Source organism: Oncorhynchus gorbuscha, linkage group LG09 (genome assembly GCF_021184085.1).
Source record: "Oncorhynchus gorbuscha isolate QuinsamMale2020 ecotype Even-year linkage group LG09, OgorEven_v1.0, whole genome shotgun sequence".
In the NCBI taxonomy this organism is placed as follows: Eukaryota; Metazoa; Chordata; class Actinopteri; order Salmoniformes; family Salmonidae; genus Oncorhynchus; species Oncorhynchus gorbuscha.
This window is the reverse complement of record NC_060181.1, coordinates 39,657,299-39,676,835: the sequence shown is the minus strand read 5'-3', so window position 1 is coordinate 39,676,835 and position 19,537 is coordinate 39,657,299. Positions and strand designations below refer to the sequence as shown.

The window sequence follows — 19,537 nt, the reverse complement described above, 5'->3', positions numbered from 1 at the left end:
ACATTTCAGAAATATGTCTGTCTTTCTAACTGGGCTCTGAAAAATGTTCCAGAATTCCTCTGTTCAGCACACAACACTAGATCAGTATTATTCCATGCCGACAGGGGGCGTCCTAATTTCCTGTGTCCAGTCTTGATTCAAACAAGCTGTGTTTATTTGTAGCCTTGGTAGCAAAACTAACAAGAGAAGTCATCCAATCTAGGTCTAAAATGTCGGATTTTGATGAATTCGAGAGATTGTTGACTGAAAATAAGAAAGGTGAGTGTTGACCATTCATCCTATAGTAATGGTTAATTGTACCAGCTAGGACTTAGAGATTCTTATTATAGGGAGCTAGCATACCAGTAGCTCGCTGTCACTACATTGTTGTCAGCTAGCTGCTTGCACTAGGCCTATGATTTGTTTACCAAAACAATATTAATTTATGACACATACAGACTCACATGCTGGCACGTCTGCTCGCAATGTATGACAAAAGGCACTGATTGACCCGCTAGCCATCACAGAATAGCTAGTCACATCTGCCTGATTAGTGTTTTTTTTTTTTTTTCGGGAGCAAATTAAAAATAATTGGGACCTGTCCATGACTTTTGCTCTTATTAACTACACCACGCTCACCATCAGTTAGCGTATATAAAGGGTACTATACCAGGACACATTTATGCAATGTAGAATCAGGGAATAGTGTTGCAGATGTGCTAACTCTGCATGTTGATAGCGTGAATGGCAATTGCCTTTTAACTCTAACGTTAGCTATAACAGAAGTAGCAGCATACACTTGTGTTTATTACTTTTTTAAAGCAGTATGCTTAAGGATTTGTCTCTCCTCCTGCAACTAAGGGATCCTGTGACTTTGTCACTGTGACTCTCCCCTGCTCGCCTCCCCTTCCTCCCTCTTTCCCCCTTCAGAGCGGGACAAGGAGAATCGGCATGGGTGGCGTACCCCGTCCCGCAGTCTCAGCCGAGAGAGGAAGAAGAGGTGCCGGGAAAGGAGGAAGAGCAGGGAAAGCCGTGGCGACAGCAAGGAACGTCGTCGACACAGGCGCAGGTGGATACTGTACAAGTATTTGAAATGAGTTGCACTTCCATTTTGTGTGAATAGCTTTCTGTGGATCATTGACTGGTTTCAACTATTTCTTTCCCCACCTTTATGCAATAATAAACGGAATACCCTTGTTTTAACTGATATTTCAGCATACAGACCCAAAAACAATCCCAAGAGACTGTTGTGAGGTACAGTATTACAGCAGACCGTGACGTGCATGACACTATCAAACTGCTAATTATTAGTCAGCTGTCCATCTGTTAAGTAATGTACTTGGTGGTTGTTGAGTGTTCTAATGTCAGAATGGTTCTTAATACAAACAGGGTCAAGGTAAGGGGAGACGTCTTGGATCTATAATGGTCAGAGGCTTACTTTGAAATCAGGGCTTATATTATGGTAAATGTCTGATGTTTAAACCATATACAAATGGGAGCATGTAGATGCCAGGTAGATAGAGTTATAAGAGCAATGTATTATAACTATCAATCCAAAATGTATTTTTTTGTGATATCCCATTGATTCCCATACTTTTGTGCTATCCATTAACCTCCGTCCACACGGTCTCTGCATTGCAAGGCTATATGTCCATCTCTCCTGTCTCTCTCCTGCAGTCGCTCTCCAGCTCTGCACAGAGAGAAGAAGAAGAAAGTGAGGAAGTACTGGGATGTTCCGGCACCAGGCTTCGAGCATATCACCCCCCTGCAGTACAAGGCTATGCAGGGTCAGTTTGTCAGTACTTGTCAGCACTCACTATAATAGTGTCACATCATGGTCTGTATTGTTTTTGCTCAAAAGCAAAGGCTGTTAATGCGATTTTGTATGAAAGTATTCAACTCAGTCCCTCTCACTTAATACTTACACAGTTGAAGTCAGAAGTTTACATACAGCCAAATACATTTAAACTCAGTTTTTCACAATTCCTAACATTTAATCCTAGTAAAAATTCCCTCCCTGTTCCAGTGGCTCAGAAGTTTAGATACACTCAATTAGTATGTGGTAGCATTGCCTTTAAATTGTTTAACTTGGATCAAACATTTTGTTTGTTGAGCGGCCTTTCAGGTTATGTCGATATACGACTCGTTTTACTGTGGATATAGATACGTTTGTATCTGTTTCCTCCAGCATCTTCACAAGGTCCTTTGCTGTTGTTCTGGGATTGATTTGCACTTTTTGCACCAAAGTACGTTCATCTCTAGGAGACAGAACGCATCTCCTTCCTGAGCGTTATGACGGCTGCGTAGTCCCATGGTGTTTATACTTGCCTATCGTTTGTACAAATGTAAGTGAGTCCTTCAGACATTTGTAAATTTCTCCCAAGGATGAACCAGACTTTTTTATTTATTTATTTATTTCACCTTTATTTAACCAGGTAGGCAAGTTGAGAACAAGTTCTCATTTACAATTGCGACCTGGCCAAGATAAAGCAAAGCAGTTCGACAGATACAACAACACAGAGTTACACATGGAGTAAAACAAACATACAGTCAATAATACAGTATAAACAAGTCTATATACAATGTGAGCAAATGAGGTGAGAAGGGAGGTAAAGGCAAAAAAGTCCATGGTGGCAAAGTAAATACAATATAGCAAGTAAAACACTGGAATGGTAGTTTTGCAATGGAAGAATGTGCAAAGTAGACATAAAAATAATGGGGTGCAAAGGAGCAAAATAAATAAATAAATTAAATACAGTTGGGAAAGAGGTAGTTGTTTGGGCTAAATTATAGGTGGGCTATGTACAGGTGCAGTAATCTGTAAGATGCTCTGACAGTTGGTGCTTAAAGCTAGTAGACTTGTGGAGGTCTACAATTTTTCTTTGAGTTTGAAGGTATGCCTTGAAATACATCCACAGGTACACCTCCAATTGACTCAAATTATGTCAATTTGCCTATCAGAAGCTTCTAAAGCTATGACATAATTTTCTGGAATTTTCCAAGCTGTTTAAAGGCACAGTCAACTTAGTGTATGTAAACTTCTGACCCACTGGAATTATGATACAGTGAATTATAAGTGAAATAATCTGTCTGTAAACAATTGTTGGGAAAATTACTTGTGTCAAGCACACAGTAGATGTACTAACCAACTTGCCAAAACTGTAGTTTGTTAATAACAAGGATTTTGTGGAGTGGTAGAAAACAAGTTTTAATGACTCCAACCTAAGTGTATGTAAACTTCCAACTTCAACTGTACATAAATACAGTGCATTCGGAAATTATTCAGATCCCGTTGCCCTTTTCCACATTTTGTTATGTTACAGCCATATCCTAAAAATTATTACATTTAATTTAAGAAAATCCTTTAAGAAAATAATACCCCATAATGACAAAGCGAAAACAGGTTTTTAGACATTTGCAAGTTTATTAAAAATTAAAAACAGGATTACCTTATTTACATAAGTATTCAGATCCTTTTCTAGGAGACTCGAAATTGAGCTCAGGTGCATCCTGTTTCCAATGATCATCCTCAAGATGTTTCTACAACTTGATTGTAGTCCACCTGTGGTAAATTCAATTGATTGGACATGATTTGGAAAGGCACACACTATGTAATGTCCCGCAGTTGACAGTGCATGTCAGAGCAAAAACCAAGCCATGAGGTCGAAGGAATTGTCCGTTGAGGTCCGAGACAGGATTGTGTCGAGGCACAGATCTGGGGAAGGGTACCAAAATATTTCTACAGCATTGAAGGACCCCAAGAACACAGTGGCCTCCATCATTCTTAAATGGAAGAAGTTTGGAACCACCTCAGACTGGGGTGAAGTTTCACCTTCCAACAGGAAAATTGACCCTAAGCACACAGCCAAGACAATGCAGGAGTGGCTTCGTGACATGTCTCTCAACCTGAGCTTGCAGAGAAGAATGGGAGAAACTCCCCAAATACAGGTGTTCCAAGCTTGTAGCGTCATACCCAAGAAGACTCGAGGCTGTAATCGTTGCCAAAGGTGCTTCAACAATCTACTGAGTAAAGGGTCTGAATACTTATGTAAATGTAATGTTTTATTAGTTATTTTTTTAATATATTTGCCAACATTTCAAAAAATCTGTTTTTACTTTGTCAATATGGGGTAATGTGTGTAGATTGATGAGGGAAAAAAATAAGGTTGTAACGTTACAAATTGTGGAAAAAGTGAAGGGGTCTGAGTACTTTAAGAATGCACTGTATATAGTCATACATACACAGAGTGTACAAAACATTAAAAACACCTTCTTAATATTGCCCCCCAAAAATGTCCTTTGGGTGGTGGACCATTCTTGATATACACGGGAAACTGTTGAGTGAAAAACCCGCCAGCGTTGCAGTTCTCGACACAAACCGGTGCGCCTGGAACGTATTGCCATGCCCAGTTCAAAGGCACTTAAATCTTGTGTCTTGCCCACTTCACCCTCTAAATGGCACATGTTTCAAGGCTTAAACTTTTCTTTAATCTGTCACCTCCCCTTCATCTACTCTTTGATGTGAATTTAACAAGTGACTTCAATAAGGGATCATAGCTTTCACCTGGATTCCCTTGGTCAGCCTATGTCATGGAAAGAGCAGGTGTTGAGTATTTCTTCTCTGTTAGACTCATATCTAACTTGAGTCCATGTTCCTGTCTCAGCTGCTGGCCAGATCCCAGCCACGGCCCTGCTGCCCACCATGATAACTCCAGAGGGGCTGCCCCCCGCCCCCACCTCTGTACCCGTGGTGGGCAGCCAAATGACCAGGCAGGCCAGGAGGCTCTACGTAGGCAACATACCATTTGGCATCACAGAGGTAGGTAATGGGGAAACTGCTACCCTTTCCACACTACCTTAGCAGAGCGGTACTGTGCTGGCTTGGTTAAGCATTCAACATAGTTGCAGTACGGTTCGGGTTGGCATGGTGGTGTGAAAAGGGTAAATAATTCACATGAAGCAGACTGATGTTTTTTTCCCACCAATCTTTACTAATGACTTGCCACCGGCTCTGAGTGAAGCCTGTGTCTCTGTATATGCTGATTACTACACATCAGCAAGTGAAGTCAATGCAACACATGACAAAGAGCTGCAGTGTGCCCTGAAGACCACAGCAAGATGTATCAATTTCAGATCTAGTTACTGATTGGATGCACTGCATATATTATTCACCAAATCTAATGTACAGTTGAAGTCGGAAGTTTACATACACCTTTGCCAAATAAATTTAAACACAGTTTTTCACAATTCCTGGCATTTAATCCTAGGAAACATTCCCTGTCTTAGGTCAGTTAGGATCACCACTTTATTATAGGAATGTGAAATGTCAGGATAATAGTAGAGATTGATTTATTTCAGCTTTTATTTAGTTTGTCACATTCTCAGTGGGTCTACACTCAATTAGTATTTGGTAGCATTGCCTTTAAATTGTTTAACTTGGGTCAAACGTTTCGGGTAGCCTTCCACAAGCTTCCCACAATAAGTTGGATAAATTTTGGCCCATTCCTCCTGACAGAGCTGGTGTAACTGAGTCGGGTTTGTAGGCCTCCTTGCTCGCACACGCTTTTTCAGTACTGCCCACAGATTTTCTATATGATTGAGGTCAGGGCTTAGTGATGGCCACTCCAATACCTTGACTTTGTTGTCCTTAAGCCATTTTGCCACAACTTTAGAAGTCTGCTTGGGGTCATTGTCCATTTGGAAGACCCCTTTGCGACCCAGCTTTAACTTTCTGACTGATGTCTTGAGATGTTGCTTCAATATAGACATAATTTTCCTCATGATGCCATCAATTTTGTGAAGTGCACCAGTCCCTCCCGCAGCAATGCACCCCCACAACATGATGCTGACACCCGTGCTTCACGGTTGGGATGGTGTTCTTCGGATTGCAAGCCTCCCCCTTTTTCCTCCAAACATAACGATGGGCATCATGGCCAAACAGTTCTATTTTTGTTTCATCAGAACAGAGGACATTTCTCCAAAAAGTACGATCTTTGTTCCCATGTGCAGTTGCAAACTGTAGTTTGGATTTATTAGGGCGGTTTTGGAGCAGTGGCTTCTTCCTTGCTGAGCGGCCTTTCAGGTTATGTCGATATAGGACTAGTTTTACTGTGGATATAGATACTTTTGTACCTGTTTCCTACAGCATCCTCACAAGGTCCTTTGCTGTTGTTCTGGGATTGATTTGCACTTTTCGCACCAAAGTACATTCATCTCTAGGAGACAGAACGCATCTCCCTCCTGAGCGGTATGACTGCTGTGGTCCCATGGTGTTTATACTTGCGTACTATTGTTTGTACAAATGAACGTGGTACCTTCAGGCGTTTGGAAATTGCTCCCAATGATTAACCAGACTTGTGGAGGTCTACAATTTTCTTGGCTGATTTCTTTTGATTTTCCCATGATGTCAGGCAAAGAGGCACTGAGTTTGAAGGTCGGCCTTGAAATACATCCACAGGTACACCTTCAATTGACTCCAATTATGTCAATTAGCCTATCAGAAGCTTCTAAAGCCATGACATAATTTTCTGGAATTTTCCAAGCTGTTTAAAGGCACACTCAATTTAGTGCATGTAACCCACTGGAATTGCGATACAGTGAAATAATCTGTCTGTAAAAAATTGTTGATAATGTACTCGTGTCATGCACAAAGTAGATGATCTAACCGAATTGCCAAAACTATAGTTTGTTAACAAGAAATGTTAGAGTGGTTGAAAAACAAGTTTTAATGACTCCAACGTAAGTGTATGTAAACTGTAGCCTAACAAAAATATAAAAGCAACATGTAAAGTCTTGGTCCCATATTTCATGAGCGGAAATAAAATATACCTAACATTTTCCATATGCACAAAAAACGTATTTCTCTAAAATGTTGTGCACAAATGTGTTAATTTCCCTGTTAGTCAGCATTCTCCTATGTCACAATAATCAATCCACCTGACAGGTGTGGCATATCAAGAAGCTGATTAAACAGCATGATAATTACACAGGTGCACCTAAAAGGCCACTCTAAAATGTGCAGTTTTGTCATACAACACAATGCCACAGATGTCTCAAGCTTTGAGGGAGCGTGCAATTGGCATGCTGATTGCAGGAATGTCCACCAGAGCTGTTGCCAGAGAATTGAAGGTTATTTTCTCTATCATAAGCCGCCTCCAACATCGTTTTTAGAGAATTTGGCAGTACCGCCAACCGGCATCAAAACCGCAAACCACGTGTAACCATGCCAGCCCAAGACCTTCACATCTGGCTTCTTTACCTGCGCGGTTGTCTGAGGCCAGCCACACGGAAAGCTGATGAAACTGTGGGTTTGCACAACTGAAGAATTTCTGCACTTTAAGAAACAGTCCAGGGGAAGCTCATCTTAGTACTCGTCGTCCTCACCAGGGTCTTGACCTGATTGCAGTTTGGCGTTGTAACCGACTTCATTGGGCAAATGCTCACCTTTGATAGCCACTGGCACGATGGAGAGGTTTGCACTTCACGGATGAATCCCAGTTTCAACTGTACCAGGCTGGTGTTGTGTGGGCCAGCTGATGTCAACGTTGTGATCAGAGTGCCCTATGGTGGTGGTGGGGTTATGGTATGGGCAGGCATAAGCTATGGAAATTAAACACAATTCTAACTTATGGATGGCAATTTGAATGCACAGAGATACCGTTACGAGATCCTGAGGCCCATTGTTGTGCCATTCTTCCGGCGCCATCACCTCATGTTTCAGCTTGATCATGCACAGCCCGATGTCGCAAGGATCTGTACACAATTGCTGGAAGCTGGAAATGTCCCCGTTCTTCCATGTCCTGCATACTCACCAGACATGTCACCGATTTGAGCATGCTTGGGATGACTTTTGTTTTTAAAGGTATCTGTGACATACCGATGCATGTCTGTATTCCTAGTCATGTGAAATCCATAGATTAGCGCCTAATCAATTTATTTCAATTAGCTGATGTCCTTATATGAATTGTAACTCTGTAAAGTCTTTGAAATTGTTGCATGTTGCGTTTGTTCATTGTAGCTGATCGGACATAAGGCCTAATACAGTTAAAGACTAACGCCTCAACCCTATGTGATATGGTTAAAAATAACTGTGTATTTCATCATCACTACTGTGTCATAGAAGGCTCTCGACCAGGCTGGTTCTATGTACTTCTGCCTTCCCAATTGCAAAACGTATAAGTGATCGTCCCTGTTGTGTCAATAGGAAGCAATGATGGATTTCTTCAATGCCCAGATGTGCCTTGGCGGACTCACCCAGGCACCTGGCAACCCTGTTCTAGCTGTACAGATAAACCAGGACAAGAACTTTGCCTTCCTCGAGGTGTGTGCTCAACTAAAATGTATTTAGTATAAAAATTATGGCATAAAATACATGTCGATCATGGATGGCAGTTGTTAGCTAACTTGCATTGCCCGCTAACAGTTGCCGTGCTGAGTGCTGAAGTATCGTTGAGTTTTGCATGCTTCTACAATAGCACGTCACAATGTTGACCTTCTCTCTACCTGTTCCTCTTCCAGTTCCGCTCGGTGGACGAGACGACCCAGGCCATGGCCTTTGACGGCATCATCTTCCAGGGTCAGAGCCTGAAGATCAGACGGCCTCACGACTACCAGCCCCTGCCCGGCATGAGTGAGAGCCCCAGTGTCTATGTACCAGGTGGGTCTTTCGAAAGATTGTTGACACAGTTGAGTCCTCTGATTTCCAATTTTATTTTTTATGTCTTAACCCTATATCTCACTGTTGCTTGGATTAGGAGTGGTTTCGACCGTGGTGCCAGACTCGGCCCACAAACTCTTCATCGGTGGCTTGCCAAATTACCTTAATGACGATCAGGTCAGTCCTTTCTAACTTATTGAAGTCCTTCTTTCTAAGTCTCTAGCATGATCAATACATTTCATAGTACTGTTTAATTTTGTCAATCATCAAGGTTGAGAATTCATTTGTTTTAGTTCAGACAATATTACTGATAGAGCAATCCCCCCCCCCTAGGTAAAAGAGCTATTGACCTCCTTTGGCCCTCTGAAGGCCTTCAACCTGGTCAAAGACAGCGCCACGGCCCTCTCCAAGGGCTACGCCTTCTGTGAATATGTGGACGTCAATTTGAACGACCAGGTCAGTGTCAGATATTGCACCTGTATTGCTGTGTGCAATATGTTTATTGTTATAGATATGAGGTTAACATAAGGTCACAAACTCTTGGGCTGCATGTCAATAGTACAAAGTGGCTACCCTGTCTGTCTCTAATCCGCACTGTATTATACCAGGCCAGGTGAAAGCCAATCTCATAATAGTCGTCTTCCATATTGCTGTCACCCATCCAGCCTTAGTAGATCAGCGCTGTTGTAGGAAAGGAGATGTGGATAGGAAATCAATTTTGACTGTTGTGATGCATCCCTCTGTTCTAACTATGTTTGCCGTCTCAGGCAATTGCAGGGTTGAATGGGATGCAGCTGGGGGACAAGAAGCTCCTGGTGCAGAGAGCCAGTGTTGGGGCCAAGAATGCAGCTCTGGTGAGTAGCAGAGATGATAGACTACAAGTAGAGGCACACTTTACAACTGGGTGCTGTTCAAAAGGAACAAACGGTAGAAAACATTTCAAAATGGAAGACAGAATGAGGAAAAAAAATGTGTAAGTAAGGCACAAAACGTGGGAGAACATGCCAAGAGTGTGCAAAGCTGTCATCAAGGCAAAGGGGGGCTACTTTGGTTACTACATGATTCCATCTGTGTTATTTAATAGTTTTGATGTCTTCACTATTATTCTGCAATGTAAAAAAATTAAGAAAAACCCTTGAATGAGTAGGTGTGTCCAAACTTTTGACTGGTACTGTAAATATACGCATACACATACAGTGCATTTGGAAAGTATTCAGACCCTTTGACCTTTTCCAAATTCTGTTACACCCTTATTCTAAAAATAATTTAATAAATGTTTTTCTTTCATCAATCTACACATGATACCCAATAATGACAACAAACAAAACGGATACCTTATTATATAAGTATTCAGACCCATTGCTATGATATTTGAAATTTAGTTCAGGTGCGTCCTGTTTCCATTGATCATCCTTGAGATGTTTCTAAAACTTGGAGTCCACCTGTGGTAAATTCAATTGGTTGGACATGATTTGGAAAGGCACATAAGCCATGAGGTCGAAGGAATTTTCTGTAGAGCTCCGAGACAGGATTGTGTCGAGGCACAGATCTGGGGAAGGGTAGCGAAAAATGTCTGCAGCATTGAAGGTCACCAAGAACACAGTGGCTTCCATCATTCTTAAATGGAAGAAGTTTGGAACCACCAAGACTCTTCCTGGAACAGTCCGCCCGGCCAAACTGAGCAATCAGGGGAGAAGGGCGTTGGTCAGGGAGGTGACCAAGAACCCGTTGGTCACTGACAAAGCTCCAGAGTTCCTCTGTGGAAATGGGAGAACCTTCCAGAAGCCCGACCATCTCTGCAGCACTCCACCAATCAGGCTTTATAGTAGTGGCCAGACAGAAGCCCCTCCTCAATAAAAGGCACATTACAGCCCGCTTGGAGTTTGTCAAAGGGCACCTAAAGGACTCTCAGACCATGAGAAACAAGATTATCTGGTATGATGAAGCCAAGATTGAACTCTTTAGCCTGAATTCGAAACGTCACATCTGGAGGAAACCTGGTACCATCCCTACGGTGAAGCATGGTGGTGGCAGCATCATGTTGTGGGATGTTTCTCAGAGGCAGGGACTGGGAGACTAGTCAGGATAGAGGGAAAGATGAACAGAACAAAGTACAGAGAGATACTTGATGAAAACCTGCTCCAGAGTGCTCAGGACCACAGACTGGGCGAAGGTTCACCTTCCAACAGGACAACGACCCTAAGTACACAGCCAAGATAATGCAGGCGTGGCTTAGGGACAAGTCTCTGAATGTCCTTGAGTGGCCCGGACTTGAACCCGATCGAACATCTCTGAAGAGACCTGATGGCATGGCAAGATGGAGCCAACAGACATGGCAGCTCTGCTTCTAGCTCCTAAACAACTTTGCAGTATTGCATTTTTTAAATGTATTATTTATTACATTATTAGCCCAGAAATGGTTTTGTGTTATTACATACAGCCGGAAATAACTTTTCGATATCATAGCGGCGGTAAATCTCCAGCATTATGGTCAGAAATACAACTTTCCTGAATTGGATCCTTTGTTCGTACCCCCCAGGGCAATAGAACTTATCCCAGAGGCTGCTTCAAGTCGCCGCCGGCGGAGAAGAGGTATTCAGAGTGGATTTCTAGTCCGACTCGGGAGGCGGGTACACCATCCACTGCTTCTGAGTATATTACTCGCTAATGTTCAGTGTAGGCCCTCAATGAACGACACTGGACTTCATGCAAACTGGAAACCACATATCCTGAGGCCGCATTTATTGTAGCTGGGGATTTTAACAAAGCAAATTTGAGGAAAACACTACCGAAGTTATACCAACACATTGACTGTAGTACTAGTTTAGGGAAAACACTAGATCACTGCTACTCGCTTTTTTGAGATGCCTACAAGGCCCTCCCCCCTCCTCCCTTCGGCAAATCAGATCAGGACTCGATTTTGCTCCTCCCTTCCTATAGGCAGAAACTCAAACAGGGAGTACCCATGCTGAGGTCTATTCAATGCTGGTCTGACCAATCGGAATCCATGCTTCAAGATTGTTTTAATCACATAGACTGGCATATGTTTCGGGTAGCCTCTGAGAATTTCATAATGGACTTTTATTTTGACAGGTTTGCGTTCCAAATGCTGTAGTTTCCTGAGGATCTTTTAGATGATTTGCAATACCAAAGCTTCTCCACGTCTGAGATTGTTTGTTGTTTTCCGAAACAGGTTGAACGATTATGTAAGAGAACTCTGTCCATATACTGTTAGCAGGTGAGAATTTTTGCAATCCGTCACTTTAAATATCCAGTACTAGTCGGGTACCACCCAGTTACTCAACCCTGCACGTTAGAGCCTACTGCGCTATATACATAGACATGGAATCACTGGCCACTTTAAATAATGGAACACTAGTCACTTTAATAATATTTATATACAGCTTTACTCATCTCATATGTATATACGGTATTCTATTCTACTGTATTTAGTAAATTCCACTCCGACATTTCCCATCCTAATATTTATATTATTATATTTCTTAATTCCATTATTTTACTTTTGAAATGCTTGTGTTCCTAGTGCAGTAGTATCTATTCCACTTTTACTTTGGGATTTGTGTATTGTTGTGAATTGTTAGATACTACTGCACTAGGAACACAAGCATTTCACCCCCAATAACATCTGCTAAATATGTATAATTGATTTGAATATAGCTGTGCAGCGACACTCCCCATCCAACCTGACAGAGCTTGAAAGTATCTGCATAGAAGAGTGGGAGAAACCTCCCCAAATACAGGTGTGCCAAGCTTGTTGCGTCATACCCAAAGGTGCTTCAACAAAGTACTGAGTGAAGGATCTGAATAGTTATGTATTTTGTAAACATTTCTAAAAAACCTGTTTTTGCTTTGTCATAATGGGGTATTGTGTGTAGATTGAGGGATTCTTAAAAAATAAAAATACATTTTTAGAATACAGCTGTAACATAACAAAATTTGGAAAAAGTCAAGGGGTCTGAATAGTTTCCGAATGCACTGTATGTGTGCACTACTGTTCAAACGTTTGCGGTCATTTAGAATCTCCTAGTTTTTGAAATAACAGCAATAAAAAGAGTCCATTAAAATAACATAAAATTGATCTGATTAAAAGAAGCAATAAAACTGTCCTTCTTTAGACTAGTTGGAGCATCAGCATTTGTGGGTTACAGACTCGATTACAGGCTCAAAATGGCTAGAAACAAAGAACTTTCTTCTGAAACTGGCTCTAATTAGAATAGAAAGAGGAGTGGGAGGCCCCGGTGCACAACTGAGCAAGAGGACAAGAACATTAGTGTGTCTAGTTTGAGAAACAGACGCCTCACAAGTCCTCAACTGGCAGCTTCATTAAATAGTACCCACAAAACACCAGTCTCAACGTCAACAGTGAAGAGGCGATTCCGGGATGCTGGCCTTCTAGGCAGAGTTGCAAAGAAAAAGCCATATCTCAGACTGGCCAATGAAAAGATTAAGATGGGCAAAAGAACACAGACACTGGACAGAGGAAGATTGGAAAAAAGTGTTATGGACAGACTAATCTAGGTTTGAGGTGTTCAGATCACAAAGAAGAACATTCGTGAGACACAAAAAATGAAAAGATGCTGGAGGAGTGCTTGACGCCATCTGTCAAGCATGGTGGAGGCAATGTGATGGTCTGGAGGTGCTTTGGTGATGGTAAAGCGGTAGATTTGTACAAGGTAAAGGGATCTTGCAAAATGGAGTGATAGCCTTCCTTCTACAACGCCATACCATGTGGACAGCGCATAACTGCAGCAAATTTCCTCCTACAACAGGACAATGACCCAAAGCACAGCTTCAAACTATGCAATAACTATTTAGGGAAGAAGCAGTCAGCTGGTATTCTGTCTATAATGGAGTGGCCAGCACAGTCACCGGATCTCAACCCTATTGAGCTGTTGTGGGAGCAGCTTGACCGTATGGTACGTAAGAAGTGCCCAGCAAGCCAATCCAACTTGTGGGAGGCGCTTCAGGAAGCATGGGGTGAAATCTCTTCAGATCACCTCAACAAATGGACAACTAGAATGCCAAAGGTCTGCAAGGCTGTAGTTGCTGCAAATGGAGGATTATTTAGACTATTTGATTATTTGACACAATTATTATTTCAATTAAAAATCATTATTTATATTGCCAATGTCTTGACTATATTTCCTATTAATTTAGCAATTTATTTCATGTATTTTTGTCATAGAAACCTAGGACATTTCTAAGTGACCCCAAACTTTTGAACGGTATTGTACATACATCTCTGTATATACAGAGACCACTGCAAAATTAACAGTTTCTCTGGTTTTACTATTTTGTGTATGTGTTTGGGTAAAATTACATTTGTTTTATTCTATAAACTACTGACATTTCTCCCAAGTTCCAAATCAAAATATTGTCATTTAGAGCATTTATTTGCAGAAAATGACAACTGGTCAAAAAAACAAAAGTGTTGTCAGACCTCAAATAATGCAAAGAAAATAAGTCCATATTCATTTTTTAACAACACAATACTAATGTTTTATCTTAAGAGGAGTTCAGAAATCAATATTTGGTGGAATAACCCTGATTTTCATTCACAGCTTTCATGCGTCTTGGCACGCTCTCCACCAGTCTTTCACATTGATGTTGGGTGACTTTATGCCACTCCTGGCGCAAAAGTTCAAGCAGCTCGACTTTGTTTGAATGGCTTGTGACCATCGCCGAATGACTGACCTGGAACATCAAGCTTTGTTTCATAACTTAATCAGGACAATCCAGAGCTGACTACGGATTGACTAAGCATATACACAACTGCAAAGAGGACACATTATTATTTTTAAATTCTTATGTGTTTTACACCCTAAACATTCTAAAATGTTTTCTACAAGTTCTCATGTTCTTTCAACCTTCCCAATCACCAACACCTCTCCCCACCCTTCCCCCATCAGACAGGTATGAACCAGACCCCGGTGACCCTCCAGGTGCCAGGCCTGATGCCCACCTCCATGGCTTCGCTGGGTGGCCTACCCACTGAGGTCCTCTGCCTGATGAACATGGTGGCTGTGGAGGAGCTGCTGGATGACGAGGAGTACGAGGAGATCGTGGAGGATGTCCGGGATGAGTGCGGCAAGTACGGCCAGGTGAAGAGCATTGAAATCCCCCGGCCAGTTGATGGCCTGGAGGTCCCAGGCACTGGGAAGGTGAGATGAGCAAGGGGAGGGGTAAAGGAGTACCTGGGTGTTAAGATGGGAGGGGATGAGGGCTCATGATGCATGGGGGTGTTTGTTGCAGTCATTTGAGGAGAGTTTGTGTGGTGTGCGTTCTGAAATTGTACATTTTTTAAGTGAATCCGTTCAGTTCAGGTTAAATGATTGAATTCCCTGGCCTACCGAGTGGCGCAGTGGTCTAAGGCACTGCATCGCAGTGTTGCGGTGTCACTACAGCCTTAGGTTCGATCCCAGGCTGTGTCATTACCGGCCTTGACCCGGAGTCCCATAGGGCAGCGCACAATTGGCCCAGCATCATCTGGGTTAGGGGAGGGTTTGGCCGGGGGGGTTTTACTTGGCTCATCATGCTCTAGCGACTCCTCGTGGCGGGCGCCGGGGAGTTAAACGGTGTTTCCTCTGACACATTAGTGCAGCTGGCTTCCGGGTTAAGCGAGCGGGTGTTAAGAAGCGCTGTTCGGCGGGTCATGTTTCAGAGGACCCGACCTTCGCCTCTCCCGAGCCCATTGGGGAGTTGCAGCGATGAGACAAGATTGTAATCCCGAAATTGGGGAGAAAAAGGGTGTAAAAAAATGTAAATTTGCCCATCAAACAAACATTTCATAACATATCACTTTTGCCTAGGCTTAAGATAATAGTTTCCAATGCAATAAGGTGTGTGTGTGTGTGTGTGTGTGTGTGTGTGTGTGTGTGTGTGTGTGTGTGTGTGTGTGTGTGTGTGTGTGTGTGTGTGTGTGTGTGTGTGTGTGTGTGTGTGTGTGTGTGTGTGTGTGTGTGTGTGTGTGTGTGTTAACATTTATCATAGTTGATTGCTGTAGAATTACATGGTTCTATACTGAATGGCTATTCACCTACTCTCCTATCCTTTTCTTTCCCTCTCTCAGATCTTTGTGGAGTTCATGACGCTGTTTGACTCCCAGAAGGCCATGCAGGCGCTAACAGGCAGGAAGTTTGCCAACAGGGTGGTGGTGACCAAGTACTGTGACCCAGACGCTTACCACCGCCGAGACTTCTGGTAGACCTGAGAACCAGAGAGAGGGAGAGAAGCAGAGTTTTATGTAATGATATGAATATTTATGAGCATCACAACACTCCCAACTTGAATTTTTTTTTAAAGAGGAGACAAAGTTTGAATTTAGCTACTAGAGAGGCAGACTGGAAGACTTGTTACAAAGATTATTCCTATATTGTATTATAAGCTTGGAAGGTACATTTTGTACAGCAAACTGGGTCTGGCCAGTGGATAATATGTATTTATATGGAGTATTTATTTATTAATTTATCACTTTGATATAATGAGTATAAGAGGCCTATTGAAGTTCATTTAAGGCCACTTATCAGCAGAATTGGTCAAATTCTGACTTTTCTCCTATGAATCAAGTTCAATCCCGATTTTAACCATTTTGTTTTATCCATACTCGAGCCAGGATTTTTTTGTTATGTTCTAGGCCCCCCCCTCCATTTTCAGAACATCAACACCACTTATTGTGAATTCAGCACTGACTTAAGTCTGAGGGGACCTTCAATTATTGTGTCTTTGTGTACATTTAACTTAGCATCACCGCCCTCTTTTGATAACAAAACGCCTGAAAATGATGCAATGTGACTTTCTCAGTGGGCAACCTCCATTCCACAGAAAACAATGAGACCTCCAAAATGGCAACTGCATTGATATGGAGACCTTACAGGCCAGTATATTAACAGGAAGTACCTGCTGACCCAGGCCAGATCCAGAGCCTGTAATAGAAGCCTCTCGATCACGCTGATGCTATGACACAGCGGTGATGATGAAATGCAGTTTTATTAACCCTATCTCATAGGGTTGTATGTGTTAAGGCTTTAACTGTATTTTAGGCCTTACTGTATGTCCAATCAGCTACATTAGATTGGATGCACTGCATATATTATTCACCCAATCAGAGGTACTGTAACTGGATACATTTGGGTCGTGTTCATTAGGGCATACCATAGCAAAATGTTTTGTGACTGAAAAAATAAATATGTATTTCTTATTGTACAAGTTCAGGTAGTTCAGATCCCTCCCCGTTTCAGTCCGTTTTCTTCAGTTTGGTGCCTAATGAACACGACCGTGAACTCTCCCCCTCCACAGCTTCCTCTCTCTCTCTCTCGCTCTCTCTCCTCAGACCAACTGCTGTTCAGCCGAGAGAGAGTTATCACTGCCCTGCCTCAACCCTTGGTTGGTCTTGTAAAACAACATTGACACAATGTTATTTATTTCACTGTAAAATCATATCTGCTGTTTTTTTTTTGTAGTACGTTTCGCCTCAAAGTGATATCTTTTGGACCAAAAAAAGATGTGGATATGCACGTGTGAGGCTTTCTGGAGGATGACATGAATTCAGGTTCGTGACAGGCAATAGAATAGAATAGTCAAGATAATTTGCAGGCGTGGGTGGGCTCTATTAAAACGATGTGAAGAGTTCAATTACATGGCCCTTTCTTCTACTTATACTCCTCTTTCTTATTCAATTGTTTTCAATTTTCTCTTTACAACAAAGATCACACTTGGAAGAACCTGTCTGCTATTATTTTCCTTTCTATTCCCATCCCCAAGACTTTCCGTTGCTTCGAATTTCTTAACGCTCTTTTATTTTGACAGGTTTGCGTTCCAAATGCTGTAGTTTCCTGAGGATCTTTTAGATGATTTGCAATACCAAAGCTTCTCCACCTCTGAGATTGTTTGTTGTTTTCCGAAACAGGTTGAATGATTATGTAAGAGAATGGCTTTGACTCTGTCCATATACTGTCAACAGGTTAGCAGGTGAGAATTTTTGCACTCCGTCACTTCCCTCTACATTGTAAGGTTGTTTACAGAAGGTCTTGACTGATCTCATTAAAACATATTTAATGTACTCTGATGTCTGTCTGATCTGTTTATTGTCTACAGTCTACAGGGTATTGAATCAGATTTTGAGTGTGCTTGTGGCTCGTCCTTGGTATTTTATGGAGCCAACTATCTGAGATCTCCTCCAAGGCGGAATATTTTTGATGGGGGATGGAAAAGGATCAAAAGGTGTAATGGAACATTTCTATTATGTGTTCCCAAATGGGTTGAATCGGTCAGTCTTTAATTTCACAGTGCCTTGCAGTAGGGTTGGGGGGAAAAAAGACAACGCCGGGCCAAAGTTCTATTCAGTGAGTTTTGAGAACTACACTGAACAAAAGATATAAACTCAACATGTAAAGGGTTGGTCCCATGTTTCATGAGTTGAAATAAAAGACCCCAGAAATGTTTCCTATGCACAAAAAGGGGCACCTTGTGCTGGGGACAATAAAAGGCCACTCTAAAATGTGCAGTTTTGTCACGCAACACAATGCCATAGCTGTGAGGGAGTTTTGAGGGAGCGATCAATTGACATGCTGACTGCAGGAATGTCCACAGAGCTGCTGCCAGAGAATTGAATGATTTTCTCAACCATAAGCCGCCTCAAGTCATTTAGAGAATTTGGCAGTATGTCCAACCGGCCTCACAACCGCAGACCACATGTATGTCGTTGTGTGGGCGAGCGGTTTGCTGATGTCAACATTGTGAACAGAGTGCCCCATGGTGGCGCTATGGGCTTTTATAAGCTAGACAACAAACACAATTGCATTTTATCGATGGCCATTTGAATGCACAGAGATACCGTGACAAGATCCTGAGGCCCATTGTCGTGCTAGTTATTCCCCGCCATCACCTCAGGTTTCAGCATGAAAGTGCATGCCCCCATGTCGCAAGGCTCTGTACACAATCCCTGTAAGCTGAAAATGTGCCAATTCTCCCATGGCCTGCATACTCACCAGACATGTCACCCATTGAGCATGTTTAAGATAATATGGATCGACATGTTTGACAGCTTATTCCAGTTCCTGCCAATATCCAGGAAGTTCGCACATCTGTTGAAGAGTGGGACACAATTCCACAGGCCACAATCAAGTCTGATCAACATTATGCGAAGTAGATGTCACGCTGAATGAGGCAAATGTTAGATACTGACTGGTTTTCTGATCCACGCCCCTACCTTTTTTTAAAGGTATCTGTGACTAACAGATGCATATCCTTATTCTCAGTGATGTGAAATCTATAGATTAGGGCCTAATGAATTTATTTCAATTGACTGATTTCCTTAAATTAACTAACTCAGTCAAATCTTTGAAATTGTTGCATGTTGCAGTTATATATTTTGGTTCGGTGTTTATATATTGTAAATAAGAATTTTTACTTGACTTGCCTAGTTAAATAAAGGTAAAACATTTGTTTTACTTTAGGTTGATGGCAACATCTTATTTCAGTCAAATGTATTTGTCACATGCGCCGAATACAACAGGTGAGGACCTTACAGTGAAATGCTTACTTACAAGCCCTTAACCAATAATGCAGTTTTAACAATGTAGGCCATTTGATTAATGAAAGACAGCATTTCATTTGCACTGCAATTAATAATATACATGGCAGTCTACACTTGGACTATTACAGCTCATATTATCAATAGATTTTCTGTCAGCTCAGTTAACTATCATGTTGTTTTCTTGACATTTTCTGGCCAGTGTCAGTGGTTAGGGACAGGAACCAAAACATGAAGGGGGTGAGGTGTTCTAAGAACTCATGTTTACCTTTCACCTTTCAAAGTTAACCAATCATAGTGCGACTTGTGCGGAAGTGGGAAACCTGTCCCTCCCTCCAGAGTGACAGGCA

At 42.0% G+C, this 19,537-nt stretch overlaps 1 protein-coding gene across 2 annotated transcripts; it reads left to right on the top strand.

Annotated features, from left to right (window-relative positions):
- Positions 1-106: 106 nt before the first annotated feature.
- On the top strand, positions 107-17,714 carry LOC124043587 (splicing factor U2AF 65 kDa subunit-like). 2 transcript variants are annotated; one of them, XM_046362327.1, is made up of 12 exons: positions 107-258; positions 910-1,048; positions 1,195-1,233; positions 1,657-1,766; positions 4,644-4,798; positions 8,183-8,299; positions 8,497-8,635; positions 8,733-8,812; positions 8,969-9,091; positions 9,403-9,489; positions 14,566-14,817; positions 15,726-17,714. In XM_046362327.1, exons 1-12 carry the CDS (start codon positions 210-212, stop codon positions 15,858-15,860), a joined length of 1,425 nt encoding a protein of 474 aa, XP_046218283.1. In that variant the 5' UTR covers positions 107-209; the 3' UTR covers positions 15,861-17,714. The 2 variants fall into 2 exon arrangements, with proteins under 2 accessions (XP_046218283.1, XP_046218284.1); XM_046362328.1 differs by lacking the exon at positions 1,195-1,233.
- Positions 17,715-19,537: the final 1,823 nt, after the last annotated feature.

Coding starts and splice junctions, on each gene's coding strand:
- LOC124043587 (XM_046362327.1), top strand. CDS start 210: ATGTCGGATTTTGATGAATTCGAGAGATTGTTGACTGAAAATAAGAAA. Junction 1,234..1,656: donor TCCCAAGAGACTGTTGTGAG/GTACAGTATTAC, acceptor TCTCTCCTGCAG/TCGCTCTCCAGCTCTGCACA. Junction 4,799..8,182: donor TACCATTTGGCATCACAGAG/GTAGGTAATGGG, acceptor TTGTGTCAATAG/GAAGCAATGATGGATTTCTT.